The sequence below is a fragment of the Acanthisitta chloris genome, unplaced genomic scaffold (assembly GCF_000695815.1).
Source record: "Acanthisitta chloris isolate BGI_N310 unplaced genomic scaffold, ASM69581v1 scaffold32816, whole genome shotgun sequence".
Lineage (NCBI taxonomy): Eukaryota > Metazoa > Chordata > Aves > Passeriformes > Acanthisittidae > Acanthisitta > Acanthisitta chloris.
The window spans coordinates 1-19789 of record NW_008680344.1 but is presented as its reverse complement, the minus strand read 5'-3'; the positions used below and the strand labels follow the sequence as shown (position 1 = coordinate 19789).

General features: G+C 37.9%; 1 protein-coding gene across 1 annotated transcript in view; it reads right to left on the bottom strand.

Moving 5' to 3' along the window:
• The window catches only part of BRCA2 (breast cancer 2, early onset), a 33813-nt gene extending 14797 nt beyond the window's left edge, over nt 1-19016 (bottom strand). The window contains exons 1-15 of the mRNA XM_009077670.1: nt 18950-19016; nt 18011-18262; nt 16019-16121; nt 15187-15239; nt 15055-15095; nt 14851-14962; nt 13313-13368; nt 12292-12406; nt 12076-12081; nt 9196-10394; nt 6794-8323; nt 3447-6606; nt 2169-2261; nt 738-807; nt 1-349 (exon numbers count right to left, since the gene is read on the bottom strand). The exon at nt 1-349 is cut by the window's left edge and continues 61 nt beyond it. Of these exons, the coding sequence (XP_009075918.1) occupies nt 1-349; nt 738-807; nt 2169-2261; nt 3447-6606; nt 6794-8323; nt 9196-10394; nt 12076-12081; nt 12292-12406; nt 13313-13368; nt 14851-14962; nt 15055-15095; nt 15187-15239; nt 16019-16121; nt 18011-18262; nt 18950-19016 (7206 nt within the window). The remainder of the gene's footprint in view (nt 350-737; nt 808-2168; nt 2262-3446; nt 6607-6793; nt 8324-9195; nt 10395-12075; nt 12082-12291; nt 12407-13312; nt 13369-14850; nt 14963-15054; nt 15096-15186; nt 15240-16018; nt 16122-18010; nt 18263-18949) is intronic.
• Between the last annotated feature and the right edge of the window lie 773 nt (nt 19017-19789).

The window sequence follows — 19789 nt, the reverse complement described above, 5'->3', positions numbered from 1 at the left end:
AGCATTTTGTTCAGTTATGATCTGATTTGATGCTGTCTCTTCAGTCTTGTTTTTGCTGAGCAATGAGTCACATCTGCTGCTGCTGCCTTGTTCACATGTAGAAAATGTCAGCTTGGTTTTGAAGGGTGGAATAAAAGTTTTAGCAGTTTTGCCAGATTTGGACAAACTTCTTTTTTCTTCATTGTCCTTTGCTGGGGCCTTCAATGGAGTAGAAACCCCTGATGCAGCATTTGAAGACTGCCTTAGTGCACAGTGCTGAAAAATGGCAGGTTTGGATTGGAACCCTTTCAAGTCTTGATCTGGTAGAGTAAAGGTAGGATTCTTGACCTCTTGTCGTTCTTTAGTTGACCTACAGAGATGCAAACATACAAGTTTCCTTCCTGACAAAAATATTTGTCAGGATTTTTGTATTCTTAATTTAGGAATACAACTTTCAACACTACATCAATAAAAAGACAAAGTTATCAGTCTTTGCTATTTTAGAAACTGAATGCTTTCTATCTATTGAGAAAAGAGGTAAGAGTGCAAAAGAGTGTAATTTGTTTAACATCTCACTGGTCTGCCACAGGAATGTATATTATATGGTATTTGATACGTTTATTTTTGAAGTAAAATTAGTCTTTTATAAAGCTGGGCAGTAATGTATTACTGTATATTTTTAGAAAGTTACTAAGGCCTTGGAGGTTTTAAAGAAATTGCATTAGAAGAACTCTAAAATATAATAATAAACTTCTTACCCAAAAGGTTGACAAGTCATGGGTTTTAAAGGCACATGGTACATGAATTTTCTTCTGTCTTTGAAAATGCCTGGAAGGTAATTAGAAAACAAAATGCTTGAAATAGTACATTACATGGCTAGGTATTTACAGTATGTTTTATCTGTATTAATGATACAAGTATATATAAAAGTTTTCAGAGTGGATTTACACAGCTTTATTCTTCCCTGCTCTCCAAAACATAGTATAAAACATCCTCACACTAGCTGCAGACAGATTTAAAGGATAAATCATTGCAATGCTGAACTCTTGAGAGTTTGTATTTGTGAGCCTGCAAGATATTTTTAGGCTCCTGAAAGGGAAATGTTTATCATATATTTAATACCAGGTAGATTCACCTTTCCATTTAGAACTCTTTCAGCAACCTTTACTTTTTGATTTGAAGTTACAACGGAAAAGGGCACATTTGCACGGGCTCCTCATTCCATCATTGAAGGACATGCTTATCTTGGAATTACCAACTTAACTAAATCCTATCTGCCTGGAATATAAACTCATTTGTGCTATGCCCTTAGGCTGCAAATAGGAAGTTTCATATGAGAAATCTTATACACAAGATGCCACAATTTCTAGGAGATTCAAACCGTTTTCAGTTGTCCACCAAAGAACAACACTGTTCACATCCTGGATAATACTGACATATGAAGGGAATAAAATTATTCTCTGACAGAAACTTAACAAATTCCATTTAAAACTTTAAATTGTGGCTTTTATGCCTGGGACAGATCTAGGACAGCCCTCAGGAACCGATACACTGGTTAGATCAATATATCTGATGAATCCTGCTACTGAATTCTAGGTGAGAGCATGCAGTGCTTAAAAAGAGCAAGTTCCTTAAAGAACACAGCTTATCTCATAACCAACAGCTGTAGCCAAAACCACATTATCCTAATACCCCAATCACTAACCTTCTTCATATAAAATGTCAACTCAAATGTTAAAACCTCCATTTCACTTTTATAAGCCTCCATATTACTCACTCAAAATAATGAAATCTGTAAGGTAGGCAGCTATCAGTAAGTACACTGATACTGATGATACATTTTCATAATTAATCAATAAAATATATTCTTCCTACTGAGACTAGAATTTGTGAGACTTAGGACTGTGAAAAACTGGATAAATTTCTACTGAACTGGAAAGTAAACCAGAATTCTTGCAGAAGTAATAGATCATAATACATTTAGATTCTACACAAGAAGGCAGACCATTAATCATGTGACTTCAAGTCAGCAGAGACATTACCACAGCAGCTTCCCTGGATTTCTACAACTATATTGATAAATGCAGTAGTTAAGCAACTTTATAATACGTTAGTTTATTGGAAATTGAATTCTAAAAATAACAACTGACATGGGATTACTGCTCAGAACACAAGATGACTAAAATTACCATCAGGGGTGCATTTTGCAGCTTTCAAAGATCGGGGGGGATTATTTGTTCTGTTAAATTCATGCAGTAGCTGTCTTTTGATTGGAGGTTCTCCTAGGAACAAAACACAGAATTTTAAAAGTGAAGTTCAGTTTCTTACCAATCTGTACAACTTAATTTCTAAACAAAACACTGAAGAAGTCACAGCAGGCAGCAGTACCAAGTTTTTAGATCACACATCTATTAAAGGGCCTTTTCAAACACAGACCTACCACACCACAATTTGCAGAAGTTTCTTCTGTACAGAGTGACTGTACATTGTATTACCAAGAGTGACATCAAAACTCTATCAAATGAAGTCTGCTGCAAATCTTCTGTGGTGTTTTTCTGTCCAAACCCAAATTTGTAAACCTCATGTTATCAAACACACTCAGTGGGCCTCAGAAAGTGCACCACAGTGGACTTCGGCAGCACAGCTCACCTGCATCTTTCTTTGTACTTTCAGTAATCAGAAAGTCCCTCCTGAATTCTAAACAGATGTGTAAGACACCTTTTACAGAAGCTGTAACTAAGGGTAGGGTTCAGCCGTGGCTCAGCTGTTTCAATTTGGACCAACAACTTGAAGAGTCTTGTCTGCCTTTTGACACCTGCCCAAACATTCCAGCACTAGCCTGCCTGGCCTTTGCACTTGAACTGGTGCAGCAAGGCAGGGACTCTGCTGCAATCCACCCTTCCATAAACAGTTCTCACCCAGCCCAGGTCTCTGAACATGCCTGGGTGACTGTGCAAGCACTGAGCACCAACGCTGCAGCCCTGGACAGATCAGTTTTGGATGACAACAAACTGAATTTTTAGACCAACAACTATTTCTCATATCAGACCAGCAATCTCAATACAAGTGAAACGTTGTCTCCACCTACAAAACACAAAAAGGTGAAAACAAAGAGACTGCTACTCATTTTTCAATGAAAAAAACATTAGATTTGTGCAGAGAGGAAAGAAAAAAGGGAAGTCTGCTCAGGAAGAAAAGGAGCAGTATCTTTCTTCTGTAAGTTTCTAATAAAACAGCAAACCTGCATGCCTTCAAAATTACTAATCACAAATTTAGCTTGTACTGTGCATTTAAGGCCAGAAAGAGTGGATGAACGACTTCCTGCAGCAAGAGGAATTTTTGTCATTGACACCTAGAGAAAGAACTTCCAACTTCCTTGTGACCCAAAAGTCAATGAGACAGGCAAAAAAAGACTCAAACCGTTCACAGTGCAGAAATACGGAGTTGAACACAGATAAAAGACCTACCAAGTGAGTTGTTTTCTTCAAAGTGCCTCTTCCCAAAGGTCTTATTTTGCAAGCTTTTATCCAGTCTGCCACTGAAGGACTGTGCAGCAGTAACTTGTACTCCAGAATTGGAAAAATCATCTTCCATGAAAGCTCTTGCACTTTCCGCAGCCTCCACTTCCATGTAAGTTTTTGGAGTTTGCACAAGACCAGCATTAGTTTCTACTTTAGCAGTAGCACTGCATGAAACTGCCTCAGACTCTGTTTTCAATCCCAGATTCAGCTGCCCTTTTCCAAATGCCCTAGTCTCCTCTTGCTGAAAGCCATTTTTAAATGAAGTTAACTGCTTGTTTTCCTTACTATATGGTATGCACTCAGGCACTTCGACATGGTGAGTGCTTGGAAAATACGTCTCTTCCTTGAGGCAGATGCTTTTAAAGTCATAGTCTTTACTGCAGCCTTTTTCAATTTTGGATTCTGGTACCACCTTATCAGTTAAAGATTTTATGTGTTGACCACTTTCTTTAACTGAATTAAATGGATCTGTAATGCAAATCCCACTGCTCGAAACATCATCAGATTCGTTTAGAATTGCCTTTGCTTTCTGATAGGCATCTTTAGAGACCGTTACCTGCTTCCCACTTGCAGTGCTGAACCCAAAAGCAGAATTTGAAACCAATTCAGTGCTGGCATTTTCTTCCCCTTTTGGTAACATCATCTGCATTTTCCTAGGAAGTAGTTCAGTATGCATTTTAGACTTTTCAACATCTTCCTCAACTGAATCTGCTTCTTGTACATGTGATGAATGATTACCTTCCATTTCAGAAAAGAGCTGTCTAGCTTTCCTGAGTGACTCTTCTGATAGTTGCACAGGCTTACCACTTGCTGTACTGAAAAATCCAAAACTGCTTGCAGAAGCACCTGATGGCTCTACCTGCTTATCTGGAACAGACAAGTGCCCTGAAGGCTTCATATTCTGTTCAAAGCATTGCTTCTGAGAATCTGAAACAGACTTTGCATCTGCAGATGTGTTTGTTTCCTGATGGCCATTTTCACTAGCACTTGCATTTACTTTAATAAATTGGGATGTGGAATTAACCTCTTCACTTCTTGTACCATTAAAAAACTCAGCAGAATTAGGACACTCAGCATGAACGACTAACGATGAATTTCTGGAAATTTCTGTTTGATTAGTTCTTGGGTTAGGTTCAATTTCTTGTTTAGCAGCTTCACTGTATTCTTCTTGAAACATCTGTCTGACTCTTGCTAATGCACTTTCCGAAACAGAAACTGCTTTACCTTTTGCTGTACTGAACACAGTTTTTAACCTTGTCAAATTAGTTACATCTTGAGGAAGACTGACTAGTGACTGGTTTTGGATGGTGTCTGTGAAGCAGTTTGTGTCAACACAAGGTTCATTTAAATGTTCTAAGTCTAATTCCTTACTGCCTCTGTTAAAGTAAGAGCAGCTACTTCTTGAAGTTAAGAGAGACTGATTATGTTTGTTCTTAGCCTCAATAAATAAAGTATTTTTTGTATCTCCAGGCACACTATTATCTTCAAGGTCATTTGGTACCTGCATTAAATGAAGAGATGCAGGAGAGTGCACAGGAAAATTATGTGTGTTTACTGAATCGTTCCCCTCTCTTGGTGAGTATTCCACCTTTTTCTCTGCAAATGGTTTTCCATCTTCAGGCAAAAGTGTTCTACTTAAAGCATCACTCTTCTGTCCAGGAAGGGATTCCAATTCTGACTTTCCAGGTCTGACATCAGCTTTTTTATGTGCATATAAAGTTGCCAAACTCCTTTCACAAACTTCACCTAGATTAACAAATGTATCTACTTGAACAGGATCAAGAACCACACCAGGTTTAACAGGACTGCTCTCTGCTGCCCGCTCAGACTGATGTCTGGGCTCTTCAGTAACAAGAATGTCATTAAAATGAAGTTTTTCTGGATCACATTGAGCAGTATTTTCAATGCATAAATCACAGTCTTTGGCACAGCTTCTACCACATTTCCTTTTCTTTATGAGGTCCTCAGAATTGTCATTATGTTCCTTTCCTACATCAAAATCTTCAGCAAAAAACTGTTTTGCTTTAGCCAAAAAGCCATCAGCAATTGCTATTTTCTTGCCACTAGCAGTATGAAAACCAGTCCCTTGCACTCCACTTCTTTCAACATCCACCTCTTGCTTGAAAGGTATTTGATGACGATGGTAAGAACCTATTTTTATTCTTTCATTCACTAACAGATTCTTAGCATGTGTGGTCTCTTTTTCCCTATTTTTACAATTTGCTTTTTCACTATCAGGGTTTTTCAAAATATCTCTATCTCCTTGTCCACACTGTACCCTGAGCAAGTGTAGAGAATGATCCAAAGCTGCATCGGAAATGGATTTATCACCACCACCTGGAGTTTGAAATGTTGGTGACAAGCATTCACCTTCCCTTCTGTCTTCTCCTTTCTGATTATGAGACTGTTCTTTCATTTCATTTGATAAACTATGTTCTTCTGCACCAGTCATAGCATCTTCTATACATGCTACATCTAATGAGTCTTCTTGCAAATTGCCTTCAACTTGATCATCTCCTTGATTTAAAAATTGTTTGAAAGTTTCATAATTCTGCTTTTTAATGGATGAGTGAGTGTTGATAGTGTTAGTACTATTGACATTAACATTTTCAGTATCACTTATTGATACCTTGGTCTGATTTCCCATAATTTCCTTAAATGCTGTACTAATATTTTCCTCATTTTTATTCAGTACATGGTAGGAAACAGAACCTGTGTGCGAAATGGCATTTATGCTTTTGAAATCTGAAACACAAACCGTTTCTGCTTTGCTTTCTTTTGTCTGGCATCTGATAAAATTACAGTTAGAAGACATATGCCCATTTGAATTGTGACACCTAGTACTAGTTTCAGAAGATTTGAACAAGTAGTTGTCATCATCCAAGTCTCTGAAGACCTCTGCAGATCTACTCAAAGCTGCCTTAGAAATATTTATTTTTTTACCTCCAGCTGAAGTAAAGCCTATGAAATTAGAAAAGCTGTCCTGTTTAGCTATGGGAAAACACTCATCAGATCTACTTGCATTTATGTCTAAGTTAGTAAAAGTAACCTTTTTGTCATTTTTATGGAAAGACAATGCGTTTTCACTTTCACATCCCACCACTATCTACTCAAAGCTGCCTTAGAAATATTTATTTTTTTACCTCCAGCTGAAGTAAAGCCTATGAAATTAGAAAAGCTGTCCTGTTTAGCTATGGGAAAACACTCATCAGATCTACTTGCATTTATGTCTAAGTTAGTAAAAGTAACCTTTTTGTCATTTTTATGGAAAGACAATGCGTTTTCACTTTCACATCCCACCACTTTAGAGTCTTGTGTCTTCCTTGCTGAGTACAGTACTTGTCATCTTTTACTTCATTTTCAGATTCAGAAGTGCTACAAACCCCAGCATCTTTCCTTGTTTCTACATTCTTTGCTCCACATGTTTCTACAGTTGCAAACTGTTGAAAGGAATGACTTTGTATCATGTTACTTTGCCTTCTAAACTGTGTAAATTCAAACTGACTACCTGTTTCTTCCAGGATACTAGAAAGTTCAGCAATTTCAGCTTCTTGGCTTGCTGTCAAGGTTTGATTCATTTCTTGCAAGGTTTGTGGAGTTCTAGGGAAGTTCTTACATAAGCCACCTCTATGTGGAATAAATGGTGTATGCCTGGGCTCAAGAAAACTTGCCTGTGAATCTAAAGAATCAGATAAATTACTGCCCGGCTTGCTTTCTGAATCTGAGAAAAACATATTCTCCTTTTTAACTTGATTTGAAAAGTTCCTGACTCTTTCCAGGGAAGAGGCTTCAAAGTATTCATTTTCAATATCTTTGAACAGCAGTCTGCCTTTTGCTACACTGACTTCAGAGAATTTAATCTGCTTATTTGAAGCAGTCTGAAAGCCACCAAAGCCCAGATTCAAACCGCATGCATTAAGATTTGCCGACGATCTCCCTTGATGCTTCAGGTTCTTGTTTGGCTTTTTGCTGGAATACATAGGTGTTTCTTGCTTGTTTTCTTCAGAAATTACTTCATTTAAAGAATTATCATCTATACAATCCAATAATTCTTCAGCAATCTCTACAGCTACATTACTGAAAGCAGCTACTTGAGGGCTTTTGTTGTTTTCAGCTGACTTTGGCTCTTCATTGTTGGCCACAACTTCTGAAAAAGCAGCTGCATCTGTTTTCTCCCCTTGTTTTAATCCAGTACCATCACTTTCTGAGCACTTTATTCCCAAAGGTCTGTGTACTTCTCTACAGTCAACTCCTGACCTCTGCTCTGTAGAATGTCTTTTATCAGATGATAATTTATTGCAACAATCACTACTGACTCCATTTTTTAAGTCGATCTGACTCGAAGTATTATTGAAACCGTTGTTTGTCACAGACATAGAGCCACGCTGCCGAGCAATCAAGTGTTCCTCATCCCTAGGAGAACACTGCACAGCTGCTTCTTCCAGGCTCTGAGGTACAGTAGCTCCATCATTCACATTAACACTCATGTCCTTCTCTTCCTCCCCTTTCCCTAAGTAACAGCCTTTAGGGAGAAATCTGGAACGCTTTCGTGCCATTAGATGTGCTGTTGTTAGAACTTTGTGTTTTATATTTGAAATAATTTCACTACTTAAAGAATTTGTTGCATCTTCTTTCTGTGTATTAGATACTTCTAAGCATTTTACTGATGTAGCAGGTTGATCCTCGCTTGCATTTTCCCCCACGTCTCTCAGGTCTTGTTGCTCCACCTTATCACTGAAGGAATTATCTGATGAGTTATCCACTATATCCATTTTTAAAGTACAAGTGCTGAAATTCTTTTCCTCAATATTCAATTGCAAATCCTTTCTCTCAGGAAGGAGGAAGTGGGCTACAGGAGAAGACATTACAGAGAAAAACATATTAATAAATTTATTTAAATAAATGCTTATTTATATTTTAATAATATTTTGGCCCCTAAACTAATTTCTACACATGCTTAACACTGATACCATAAGTATTGCTTTTGTGTTCAAATGTAAATGCCTTGACAAGATTTGAGATCTGTTTAATCTAAACATGTTCTAATCACCAGAAACAAGTGAGTAGGCTGCAGTTAATGCATCAGTTAAAAAAACCCAAAACCATAAATGAATTTTTAGTTGTCATGAAATCTGAAAAGATGGGCTTCACTCCTTGTGTCTCAGCATAAGGACTTGTTTTGAACTTAAGAGTACTTCACCTCCTAATATTAAGGCAATTATTCCAGCAAGAGCCAGCTTCTAAAAATAGGAGTATGTGCTTGCTTTCGTTAGACTGGAGTTTTTAAAATATTTTTTGCTTCTGCAAGAAATAGATGTACAGCCCTAAACCCCCTAATTTTTAAAAAATAACAATACAACTTTAACATTCTTTATGATCTTGTAACTATAAGTTATCAACTCAGACAGAATGGCCCTTGACATTATGGAGGTATAACCAGGATTGACAAAAATAATTAAACTTGTCAATTAGAATAATGGTCCGAGGTAGAAGTTTCTATTCCAGAAACTAATCTGAGATGAAAACAATAAGCTAGCACAAGATCACTTGCAAATAATGCTATGCTATCACTACGTAACAGATCAATTCCATATGCTGATTGCCAGTTGCAGAACTGCTTTATCACACAAGATTTTATACTGTTTTATCTGAAACATTTACATAAAAGGTTCTGAACAAATAATAAATCCTCCACAAAGAATGAAAAGCTTAATAATATACCTTCCTCGACATCCCGGGCCACATGACAGCCTCTAAATCCATATGAATCAGATTCCAAATGTGGCAACAGAGGATGAATAGGTGATTCAGGGGTTACGTCTTTCTGTATTTTTTCTTCTTGATACAGTAAAGTGTTATTTATTGTATAAATAAATCTCTTGGATCTCTTTCTCAAGCTGGATAACATATTCAGGCTTTGAAAGTCAGACTTTGTAGGAGTATATTCACTATTTATTAAATGTAGGTCATCACAATTACCTGGAGATGTGGCACTACACAGCAGTGGGTGAGACAGAACATCAGTTACGACAGATTTAGAAGTTGCTTTTAAATGCTTGGAGAAGTTGCCGTTGTAGACTACAGAATACTCTGTGATGTTTGTACGTTCAATCAAAAAGGAATTACAATTTAAGCTCATTTTGCAAACCTCAGCTGCACATCCTTTTACTAACTTTGGATCTTGGACATTCAGAGACGCAGATTTTACTGGAGTTATTTCCGATGTTGGGTTGCTTTCAGAATTTTTCATTTCATAGCACTTTTCTGACAAATTGCCACTCAACAGATTTTGTGCTTTTATCAAGCCTGAAGTATTCAGTAAAGATGTTTCCGCAGCATCGTCCTTGGTCATTAGTACTGATTTATCTTCTAAATTTTTCTCTCTACCTAAGTCAGAGGCTGGGGAGCTACACACAGACATGTCCAAGTGAGTTATGTCAAGATCAGATAAGTTCAGCTGAGACCACTGGCTCGATGAAGATTGAACACCTTTCACAGGTTTCTCATTCTCAAACGACTTGTGTGTTCCACAATCTTGTGCATCTCCTGAGATTCCAAATGACTCTGATTCCTTCTGGTGTCCTATTAAACAGCCATTTTTACGATCTCTGGCATCTTCACTGGTGTTTTGAGATAAAGAACTGTTGATTTCAGCAGAGTGGCCTTTTTCAGTCCAGCTAGTTGTCTTCACTTCCTGTGAAATGCCAGTCTTTCTTTTATTAGGCTGCTCAAAGGGAACACCCCCCTTTCCTTGCACTTTATCTGTGTTTATCTCATAATTCTCTACTGCATCCAGAGTATGTGACATCAGCAGAAGAGTTTCATTGGACTTGGCAGGCATGTTGAATGTGTCCTCAAAGCTATCCATCTCACCAAGTAAGCCATCCAACATCTCTGAATGGGGAGAGGAAAAGAAGTAAAAAAGTAAGTTTTAGGAAATAACTTAGAATCATAGAATCATCAAGGCTGGAGAAGACCTCTGAGATTATCAAGTTCAATCATTAACCTGCCACTCTGCTGTAACCTCTAATCCCTAAACCATATCCTCCAGCGTCAGATCCAGAGGCCTCTTAGAACACTTGCAGGGATGGTGACTCCACCACCTCCCTGGGCAATCTATTCCAGTGCCTGACCACCCTAACAGTGAAAAAGTTTTTCCTAACATCTAGTCTGAATCTCCTCTGTCTTAGCTTACGACCCTTCCCTCTAGTCCTGTCACTGCAGGCACAGCAGTAGAGACCATCCCCAATGCACAGGAACAGCACTGGGGTATAGGTAAATGCAACTTTCAATATTATAGCCATTACATTTACTCAGGAGTGAATTTGGAAAGATATCTAAGCAGCTGTTAGAGGACACAGGAGGCAAGGACATACATATGGATGCCACAGCCTCCTGAGGGCTCTAATGGTTAAGGCTGCCAAGGTGAAACCTAGCTGTCCCAAAAGGGTATTTTTTTCCCCTACGGACAGAGAATGGTAGTCAATTTGACAAGATAAATGTCTACATATTTTTCTTCCAAACTAAATGAGATCTCAAAACTAAGGGACTGTAACATTACAGATTAAGTGCACAGGTCCTTTCCCTTACTAAAGTACATTCCTCTGAAGTAACTTGTGTGTCCATATCCTATCATCCTGTCAACCGAGCTTTCTATAAAGACACAGCTTATTTCTTCTTGCTTAAACAAGAGCCATTACCTTTTTGATTAAAGAAAACCAGGATTATTAGAAAGATTGTACAGATACTGTCTGTACACTGAATAATCTCATGCTGGGGGGGAAAGAAACAGGGAAGTTCATTTTCACTTCTCAATTCACTGGAGGGTGATATTACTTGATGATCTGATACACTGCTATCTCTCTTACTTTCTTACTTTCTTTAACTGAAATAAAATGTATACCTAATAAAACTGATTGCACTTAATGATCATAGAACACTATTCCAGAGAAAACCAACATTTTGAAAGCCACAAATGCGCAGGTTTGAGCTATCCTTTTCTTTACATTGCATCTTCAAATGCCAAGTTAACTGTTAGCAAAAAGGGAAGACATAGGAAAAAAGAAACATTTGCAAGTTATTTTGTACTTTAAGAGAAATGGTTCTCTTCTCCCTCTAATTTTTACTTAATAAATTTCTGTTAATATTCCTCCCTTGTGCTGTAATTTCTCAACTAAATCAAAAAGCTCCCACCAAAGTGTACATTTTCACCTGTTCACTAACATGACCTAAGAACACAGAATGAAAACAATTTTCCCTTGTCTATTTTCTGCATTCATTAAAAAAATTGTATTTCTTTTTCCTAAAGGATTTGCCACATCTTTCAACTACATTAGGTAAAGTAAATGAAGAAAGGACATAGCACAACCAAAAAACAAGTTCACCACACAGTAATGAGTGGTGGGGTAAAACTTCATGATAAAGCTAAACCTATTCAATAGCTAGAAGCAGTAGTCTTGCTCCCCCTTCAGCCTGTACCATTGTTCTCTCTCAGCTCTCTCAGAGTCTCACATCTTCTGTTACAGTGAACACACTTCACAGTGCTTATCCGGCTGTCATCCAGTGGCACAATAACCTGCCTCTCACGGTTTTACGAGGACACTGATTGTCTCAGCAGACACTCTCCTTTCTTAAGGCTAGGTTAGTTTTACAAAGTAGAATCAATTCAGGAAGTGACAGTACACAGCCTGCAGAAGAAATAAGCCATAACAGCCGCTCAAGACATCCAATGTAACTGTACCCTCCTGTCCTACTTCACAGTACACTCAGTAGGCGAAACATCAATGCATACCCAAATCTTTGATGTCATCCTCAGCATTCAACTTTCCTGTCTCTGGTATGGGCAGCATACTTGTATCACTCATGCCAGGACACTTATCATGGTTGGAAAAAAAGTTATGCAGAATCTGTAAGCCAAAGACAAAAGCTGTTATATTATGTGCCAGTAAGTGTCACTTTAACAGTAAAACACACAACTCTAAGCATTTACTGCAGTACCTGAATAATTCTCCCTCTTTTAAAATGAAAGGGAACTTTTCCACAGGGACATTTGAAAAACAAATAAGCAGATAATCCTCATTTTTGATGCAAATCAGATTCCATTCTGCAGTCAATTTGAGGGCAGTGAAGGGGTTCAGCCGTTTACTATAAGCCTCTCAAAAGAGAACAATGGAAAAAGATATTTTCCTTATTTTAACTTGTAAGTTTGTTAACTGTGAAGTTTCAGGTAGTTAAGAAACAAACTTAAATTTGAAGCTGAATCCTTTTAGTGCCATCCTCAGTTTCCAGTCTGGAATAATAGTTCCACTTTTATACTCAGAGTGAAATTGCAATTATGCAAGAACTCTCCCCAGCATTATCAAATGATTGAAATGAATACTCAATTTCAACTCTTGGTGTAATGGTTGAGCTCAAGAAGTTACTCCCGAAGTACGACTCCCAAAAGTCTGACAGAAGTGGAAGCAAAACCAACCAATCCTCAAGTAGTGCAATGCAATTCCTAGGTTTGATTTCTCTCTGAATGACTCCCTTTGCTGCTGACTCCAAGTGAGTTTGGTGGAGGGTTTTGTTGGGGTTGTATTTTTAATAAACACAGCAAAAAATATACCTCAGAGAGGGTTATTTCTGAGAATACAGTCCATAGCCATGTTTTGCAAATTTAGTTTTGTGAGCAGTATCTTTTAAAAACAGCCAGAGAGGACAGCTTAAAATGAAAATGAAAACATTTTTTGTTCTTGGCTCGAGGATTGTAAACATAGAACCAAATAGTTTAACTGAAATTAAAGAACAACATAGCTCTTAAAACTACTTACTGTAGCAGCTCTTCCATCCTGTTGTTTTGCTTCAGAAATAGAATCATTCTCTCTAGCTTTAGAAGAAAGACAGACAAGTCAATTTATTTGCTCCCAAGTGATTTGCTGAGTGTGTTCAAACATGGTTGTGTTTTGGGAGGGTTTTCACTGAATTACTTTAGCTGCCACACATATCAGTAAACAAAAAAACACTACTAAAAACTAACCAAAAGTTCTAACTAAGAAGTCCCAGAGGTGAGGCTGAGGAATGGTGTACAAAAGCAGTTCCATAACAGCACAAACCACCCCAAATCACAGGTTGTTGTTTCTGCTATGTAGGCAGACCATCCTGACAGCATCACTGCCATTCCCCTTTCAAGCAGTTATTCATGGCATTATGCCCTGTTTTTTTCTGTCCAAAGATTTGGATGAGAATTTGGGATTTACACGCAGTAATATCTTTTCAGCTATGTTACAAACAGAGAAAGTGAACCCTATTTATAAAATGCCTAAAGAGCAGTATATTAAAATTATGTGTTTCATAGACATGGCATCCAGATTATTCTATGTGGCAGCCAAATGACTTGCTGCTTCTCAGGTGTCAGAGAGTGGGTATCACACTGTAACTGGGGGAATGAGAGCTCAAATCACAGCTCATCTCCTAGAACATCACCATTAAGGCACAGGTACTTCCCCCAGCTTTTCTTTGCATCTCACATCTTTCTGAACCAATTAACAGCCAAAAGGGCACAACTCAGTAGCCTTGTGGATAGTACCACCCCTTCCCTTGCAAAAGATATGCTGGCATTCATTCTTTATACGCTTTATATACTCTCTCAGTGATAGTTTAACATGGCAAAGAGCAATCTCAGAAGATAAGCAGACATCCAGGTCTTCCCATTTTCTCAAGAGTTTTCATCAACAAATCACAGTCAAATTTCATTTTGCCTATCACATGCTAATGAAATCCCACTTTCAGCAACACCTTACACTGAGGTTTGATGCTTGGCATCACTGTTAGTTACCACTGAAACAGTTCTCCCCCTCATTCTCCTTCACAGTTATGCTGACACAGCTGTTTGTGCAGCTGTTCAGTAAATGAGGTCCAAGAACTGCCCTGTTCAAATAACTCAGGAAATATGGACTTGAATTGGACCAGTATCCCAGTCTCTCAGTGCATTCATATGATGGTAGACACAGTGAGGGATAAAAAGTGCTGAAGCCAACATGGCTGCTGGGAAGTCAGGCTGCCTCATCAGACTTCAGAAACATACACGACTTAGCCCAGTAGTGTCTAGTTTTGTGCTAGTGCAAAGCTATCATTACCCTTCTATGCTTTGTTATGTTTTTTCAATGATTTATACTCCCTAATCCCTTATACAAAGGAATAAAACTTTTGGGAAGTTTTCTGTTTAGGGCTGCATTATTTAAAGTCTCGCACTAAGCATCACTGTATGAGTTCTGTCCTTTTAATTAAAAAAACCAATCATACTGAGTGAATTTCCAGAGCCAAAACTATAAGTTTCTAACCCTTAGCAACTGCTCACTTTCAAAAATACCTATTAGCACTGTTGCACCAAGTGTAGGAGGTGTGGCTAAAGAACTTGACCAGGACATATCTGGATCCACTTCCACTCCAAGACTTTCAGAAATACATTTTGGAGTTCTGACCTAGAAACATATTTAACAATTATTATTTCTATGCAGAATTCTCAACATACTACTCAGGAAAAGGAAGCAAAATGCATGAATAAAATATGTACCTCCAAAAGTTTCGGTGTGCAAAACAGGCTTCCATATGGTCCTAAAAAACATTATGTAATAAGGATATTAAATAACAGCTAAAAAATAAGGATATATATCTACAGGTAGAACCACAAAGAGAAAATACAAACCAGGCATGTTATTCCTCTGAGGTGTTCTGTAAGCATTCCTTAAAACAGCTGGGCTGCGAAACAAAGTTAAAAACAAAATATTAAACTTCTCAGTTTTCTGAAGACAATTAAATATTTTAGATATTACATATGCTACCAGTTCCATTATCTTCTTTCTTTGCAACCAAGGCAATAATTTTATAATCAAGGCAATCATTAGATAAAACACAGATTTATCCTAACCATCAGTCAGTATTTTAAGTCTTACCATAAGTCTATCACAAACTGTAATGCTTCTTGTCAGTTTAATATGTTAATTTTCAGTGATGACTTGTCTGACAAAAAATACATTTCAATGTAAACATGCATTTCATAATATGCTGTATGAAACTATAGAAATTGGCTTAACTGATTTTAATAAAGTAATTAGTTTAACTGTTCTTATAATCGACATGAGTACTCTGATCAGATTAATCTGAAATATACACATTTAAATGTTGAAATCAAGACTATTATTAAAGAATATATCTCAGCAAATACTACAAATAGCTTTATTACTTGAGAAGCACATGATATGTCAATAAATGACATATTCCAGCTGTGAAAGAGTAGAAAAATAGAGAGGAAGAGCACCTGAAAGCTAGGAAATTTTCAAACTTAGTTAGGGCTTAATTTTAAAATCACTTTGCAACCTACAACTATCATAAACATACCAGACATACAAGATTATTATCAGACATACAAGATTATTCACTGCTCTGAAAAAGTTTAACAGTCAAATACAGTGGGTTTAGTATTGCTTTTAGTTTCAAATCCAGTTTATTCTATATTTGTGTTGACATATTTAGCATACCTAGCAGCAAGGCAGCTGTGCCAGGTACCAGGAGAAGCAAGTATTCCATTTTCTTGGTCTGTTTTCCTTCTTGTGTTACTTGGGCTTATAAAATTTTCTCTGTCTACAACATAGAAGATAATAATCAACACAACTTCGTAAAACAGCAAATAACAGCTTCAATTTTGAAGTTTAAAGACAAGTTTTAAAGAGAATTATGCAACAAGAATTTTAGTAAAAAAACCCAAACAAAACCCAAAACCCCAATGCTACTTTCTCCTCTAGTTTTGACTATGCTCAGATTTTATATCCAAACAATGCTAAACATGTTTCAAATCCACATCCAAAAAACCCTGCTCATTATGTCACTTTATTCACTTGATGTTGAGTCACATATTCCATTTCAGTTTTAATACACTGTATTCTGTCTTTCCTGTCACTGCAGAAGTTATGCTTAGAAGAAACACCATGCATGGAAACATGTTTGTATCAGCCTTCCCTCGAATTTACTGAAGTCATATACTTCTGGATTTGAATAAGCAGCATAAAGCAAAAATTGTCTCTGGAACTGCTGGTGAAGTCACTGTTCCTAGCAGCAGCAGCTACTGATATGTGAAGCATTTCCAGGCAAAAGAGAAAGAATAGCCCACCAAAGCAGCAGAGTCCTCTCAGCAGTGAGCCCCTTATGTGAACAAGCATCTACTCCATCTCTACAAAGAAATCTACAACTTTCATATCAGAAATGACACTCTGGTTTCTGCATTTTGCCCTGAGTTCCTGGGTCAATATGCAGAGCACAGCTGCATCCCAGTACCATGGCAAGGTGAAATCCATCAGCTTCAATCCATGCTCTTGTTTTTACAAGAAGAAAAACCTGTGTACATGAGCCATTTGGCTTTAGCCAATAAAACTGGGAGATCTCAGGCCAGTCACAGCAAACCTTGCACAAACAGAGCAAAACTAACCATTCTGAAACAGAAGAATCATAAGGTTCCTTTGTTTGCCATTTATGAACTGTACCAAGAATCCCCTAAGGACTTAACACTGTAAAATCCAAATAGCTACATTTAGAAGAAACATGTTCTCAGCTGAGAATACACTGAGCAGAAGTTCAGCAGTAAACTTTAGAAAAACAAAGAGGGTAGCAATATTCTCTGGAAGCAATGTTATAAAGTATATTTGAACAGTAGCACAGTTCTACCTATTTACAGCCTCTGCTTCAGGATTCAGGATCTTGTGTTTGTCTGTAGTCTGTTCAGAAAAGCTATCAGGAGGGCACAGACACAGTAGATGCACAAATCAGATCCTGCAGGAATGGGGTCAGGATATTCTCCCATACAAGAGATTCTCCAATATAATCTTGAATACATTCTCCATAGAAAAGATTCTTTGCTCTGTCCAAGCTCCTCAGACAGAGCAGAGGGACATGTACTTTCATGTTGTACTTGGGATTTGGGAATAACATGACAACTGCTCATAAAATTCCTTTATTCTCCAAATGGAAAATGTGACTTTTTTCCATTACTTACAGTTTTAGTAACTCAAAGAGCTTAGTGCTTGTAGATCTTTGCAAGAAAGGTTAAGGAGTGCTCTGAGATCACCTCACACTTCAGCATGTTAAGAATAATTCTCTCTTGAAAAGATTTTCACAGATTTTGCATCAGACAAGACTTCTGGAAAAATTCACTCTGATTCTCAGTCAACAGGTTACACTAATTAGCTCATAGCTCCTTATATTAACAGTATTTAGAGTATTTGAACTACAACAGTATCTTTGCCACAGGAGATTTTGCATATCACCAGTTCATCACAAGGCTGAATTCATTAAGATTAATTCTGCATTTTTATAAATGGTCTTCAGAAGCCCATGAAAATAAGCTTTTTAGTCATACAATAACATTATCTATTACATTAATAATCACCAGCTACAACAATAAAAGGTAAAAATGGAAAGTACCTTGCTTGTGAAGGGCACAAGCAGCACTTACGTGCCACTTGAAAAAAAATACTCACTTGCTCCTATGTTTTTCTGATCCAGCTCTTTTTCAGGAGAAGAACAAAGTGGCAATACTGCATTTTGGGCTTTAAAAATCAATGGAGTTGATGCCAGCTGACTGTAGATTGAGGGTTTTTTCCTTGGAGTTCTAGAAGACGTTTGATCAAGCCAGGCAGAGGGACCATCAAGCTCTCCTAACAATTTAGGCTTATATGGAGGTGCTTCTGCACTGAGTTCTTCAAACCAGTTGAGACTGATAGGCCCTAAGTCTGTGAAGAAAAGCATAGAGAAAACCATGTGTAAAGGAAAAAAAGAAAAAAATGAAAAGAAGATCCTCCACGCAGGATGTGAAAATACATTAGGCATTTAAATGCTAACAGCAAAACACATTGCTCCTTCCACTGCCATATTTCTGTTTATTTTGTTTCTAGGTAGCTTTGAACTCTGATACCCTCAAAATAAAAAACAAATGGTCTGAAAATTTGCACAGACATTAACAGAACTAACCAAAGGGCAGAAAAACATCCAGTTTGTTTAAAACTAAAAGTATACTTTGGCTTTTAGTGTGTCTCTTATTTTACTCTGACTAGTAAGTTAAACAGGTTCCTTCTCACATTAATAACTTGTACTCCTACAGGTGCATTTGGGAGAAGACTAAACCTGGTCTGCACATAGGTATGTATGGAGGTGACAGCTAAATAAACAAGTACAAGAAGTAACTAAGCACACAGCATGAAAAAACTGTCTACAAATAAAAATTTAAAGAAATCTACAAAACACAGATGCTAGCAAATATAGGTTTGGGGCAAGAGAAGCAGCTAATGAGTTGCATAATGCAACTGTGCATCCTGCAACTCTGCATAACATGTTCCTATGGAACACACAGTAGAGGGTATGAAATGTTGATGTTCAGAGAGCAACCCTAATAAAAGTTGTTTACTTTAGAGAAGCTGTACCTGATTCACTGCAGTGTGCCTTAAATACATCAAAGAAAGTTAGTTCTTCCACAGGTTTGTAAGCCATTTTCTTATCCATAACTTTACCAGGACAGATGTTGAAAAGCCTGAGAAGTAAGAACAAAACACCTTCATATACAGCTGTTCCAATGCCGTGGGGATGGAGGCCTTAAGCCTTCCTTAGTGTCCTAACCCAGCCCGTTCAGCTTTAAGAATGTGACTGGAGCATTCACACACCACAGTGATGAACATGGTGTGAAAACAGCAGACAAGAAGAGCAGAGCAAATTACACCAGACAATAAAAACACTCAGCAAACATAAGAGAAAACCAAGATGGAATGGTTAGAACACTTCTGAAATATTTTAAACACAGATCAAAAATCCACACTATATGCTCTGATGTAACATATAGTATTGAATGTATACTCTTACAACTTACGTGTCAAGAGTGATTTAGAGCTGCTTTCAAGTGGAGCAAACATTGCCAGTCTCACAGCTCTATTATAACTCAGGTATAAACCAGACCTGCTTATATACCCAGGCATAAAAAAGCCATAGGACTTTCCCGCTTAACACATTCATTGTTTCCAGAGTAAAATCAGCCTCCCACGCGGCAGCTGTGATACACACGCACCGACACTGCCTCGAACAAGCCACGGGAGAGGCGGCACTGTGAGACAGGGCGAGGGACAGAAAACACACTGAGTTTCTGGTCTAAAACAGAGTAAGAGCTGCCCTGCGACCAGAGCCCAGAGCGCCTCAGCGCGCGTTCCAGACGGCGCGGTGACTTCCCGCGGAGAGTGACCCGCGCGGCCCAGGGCGAGCGCCCCGCGGGGCGG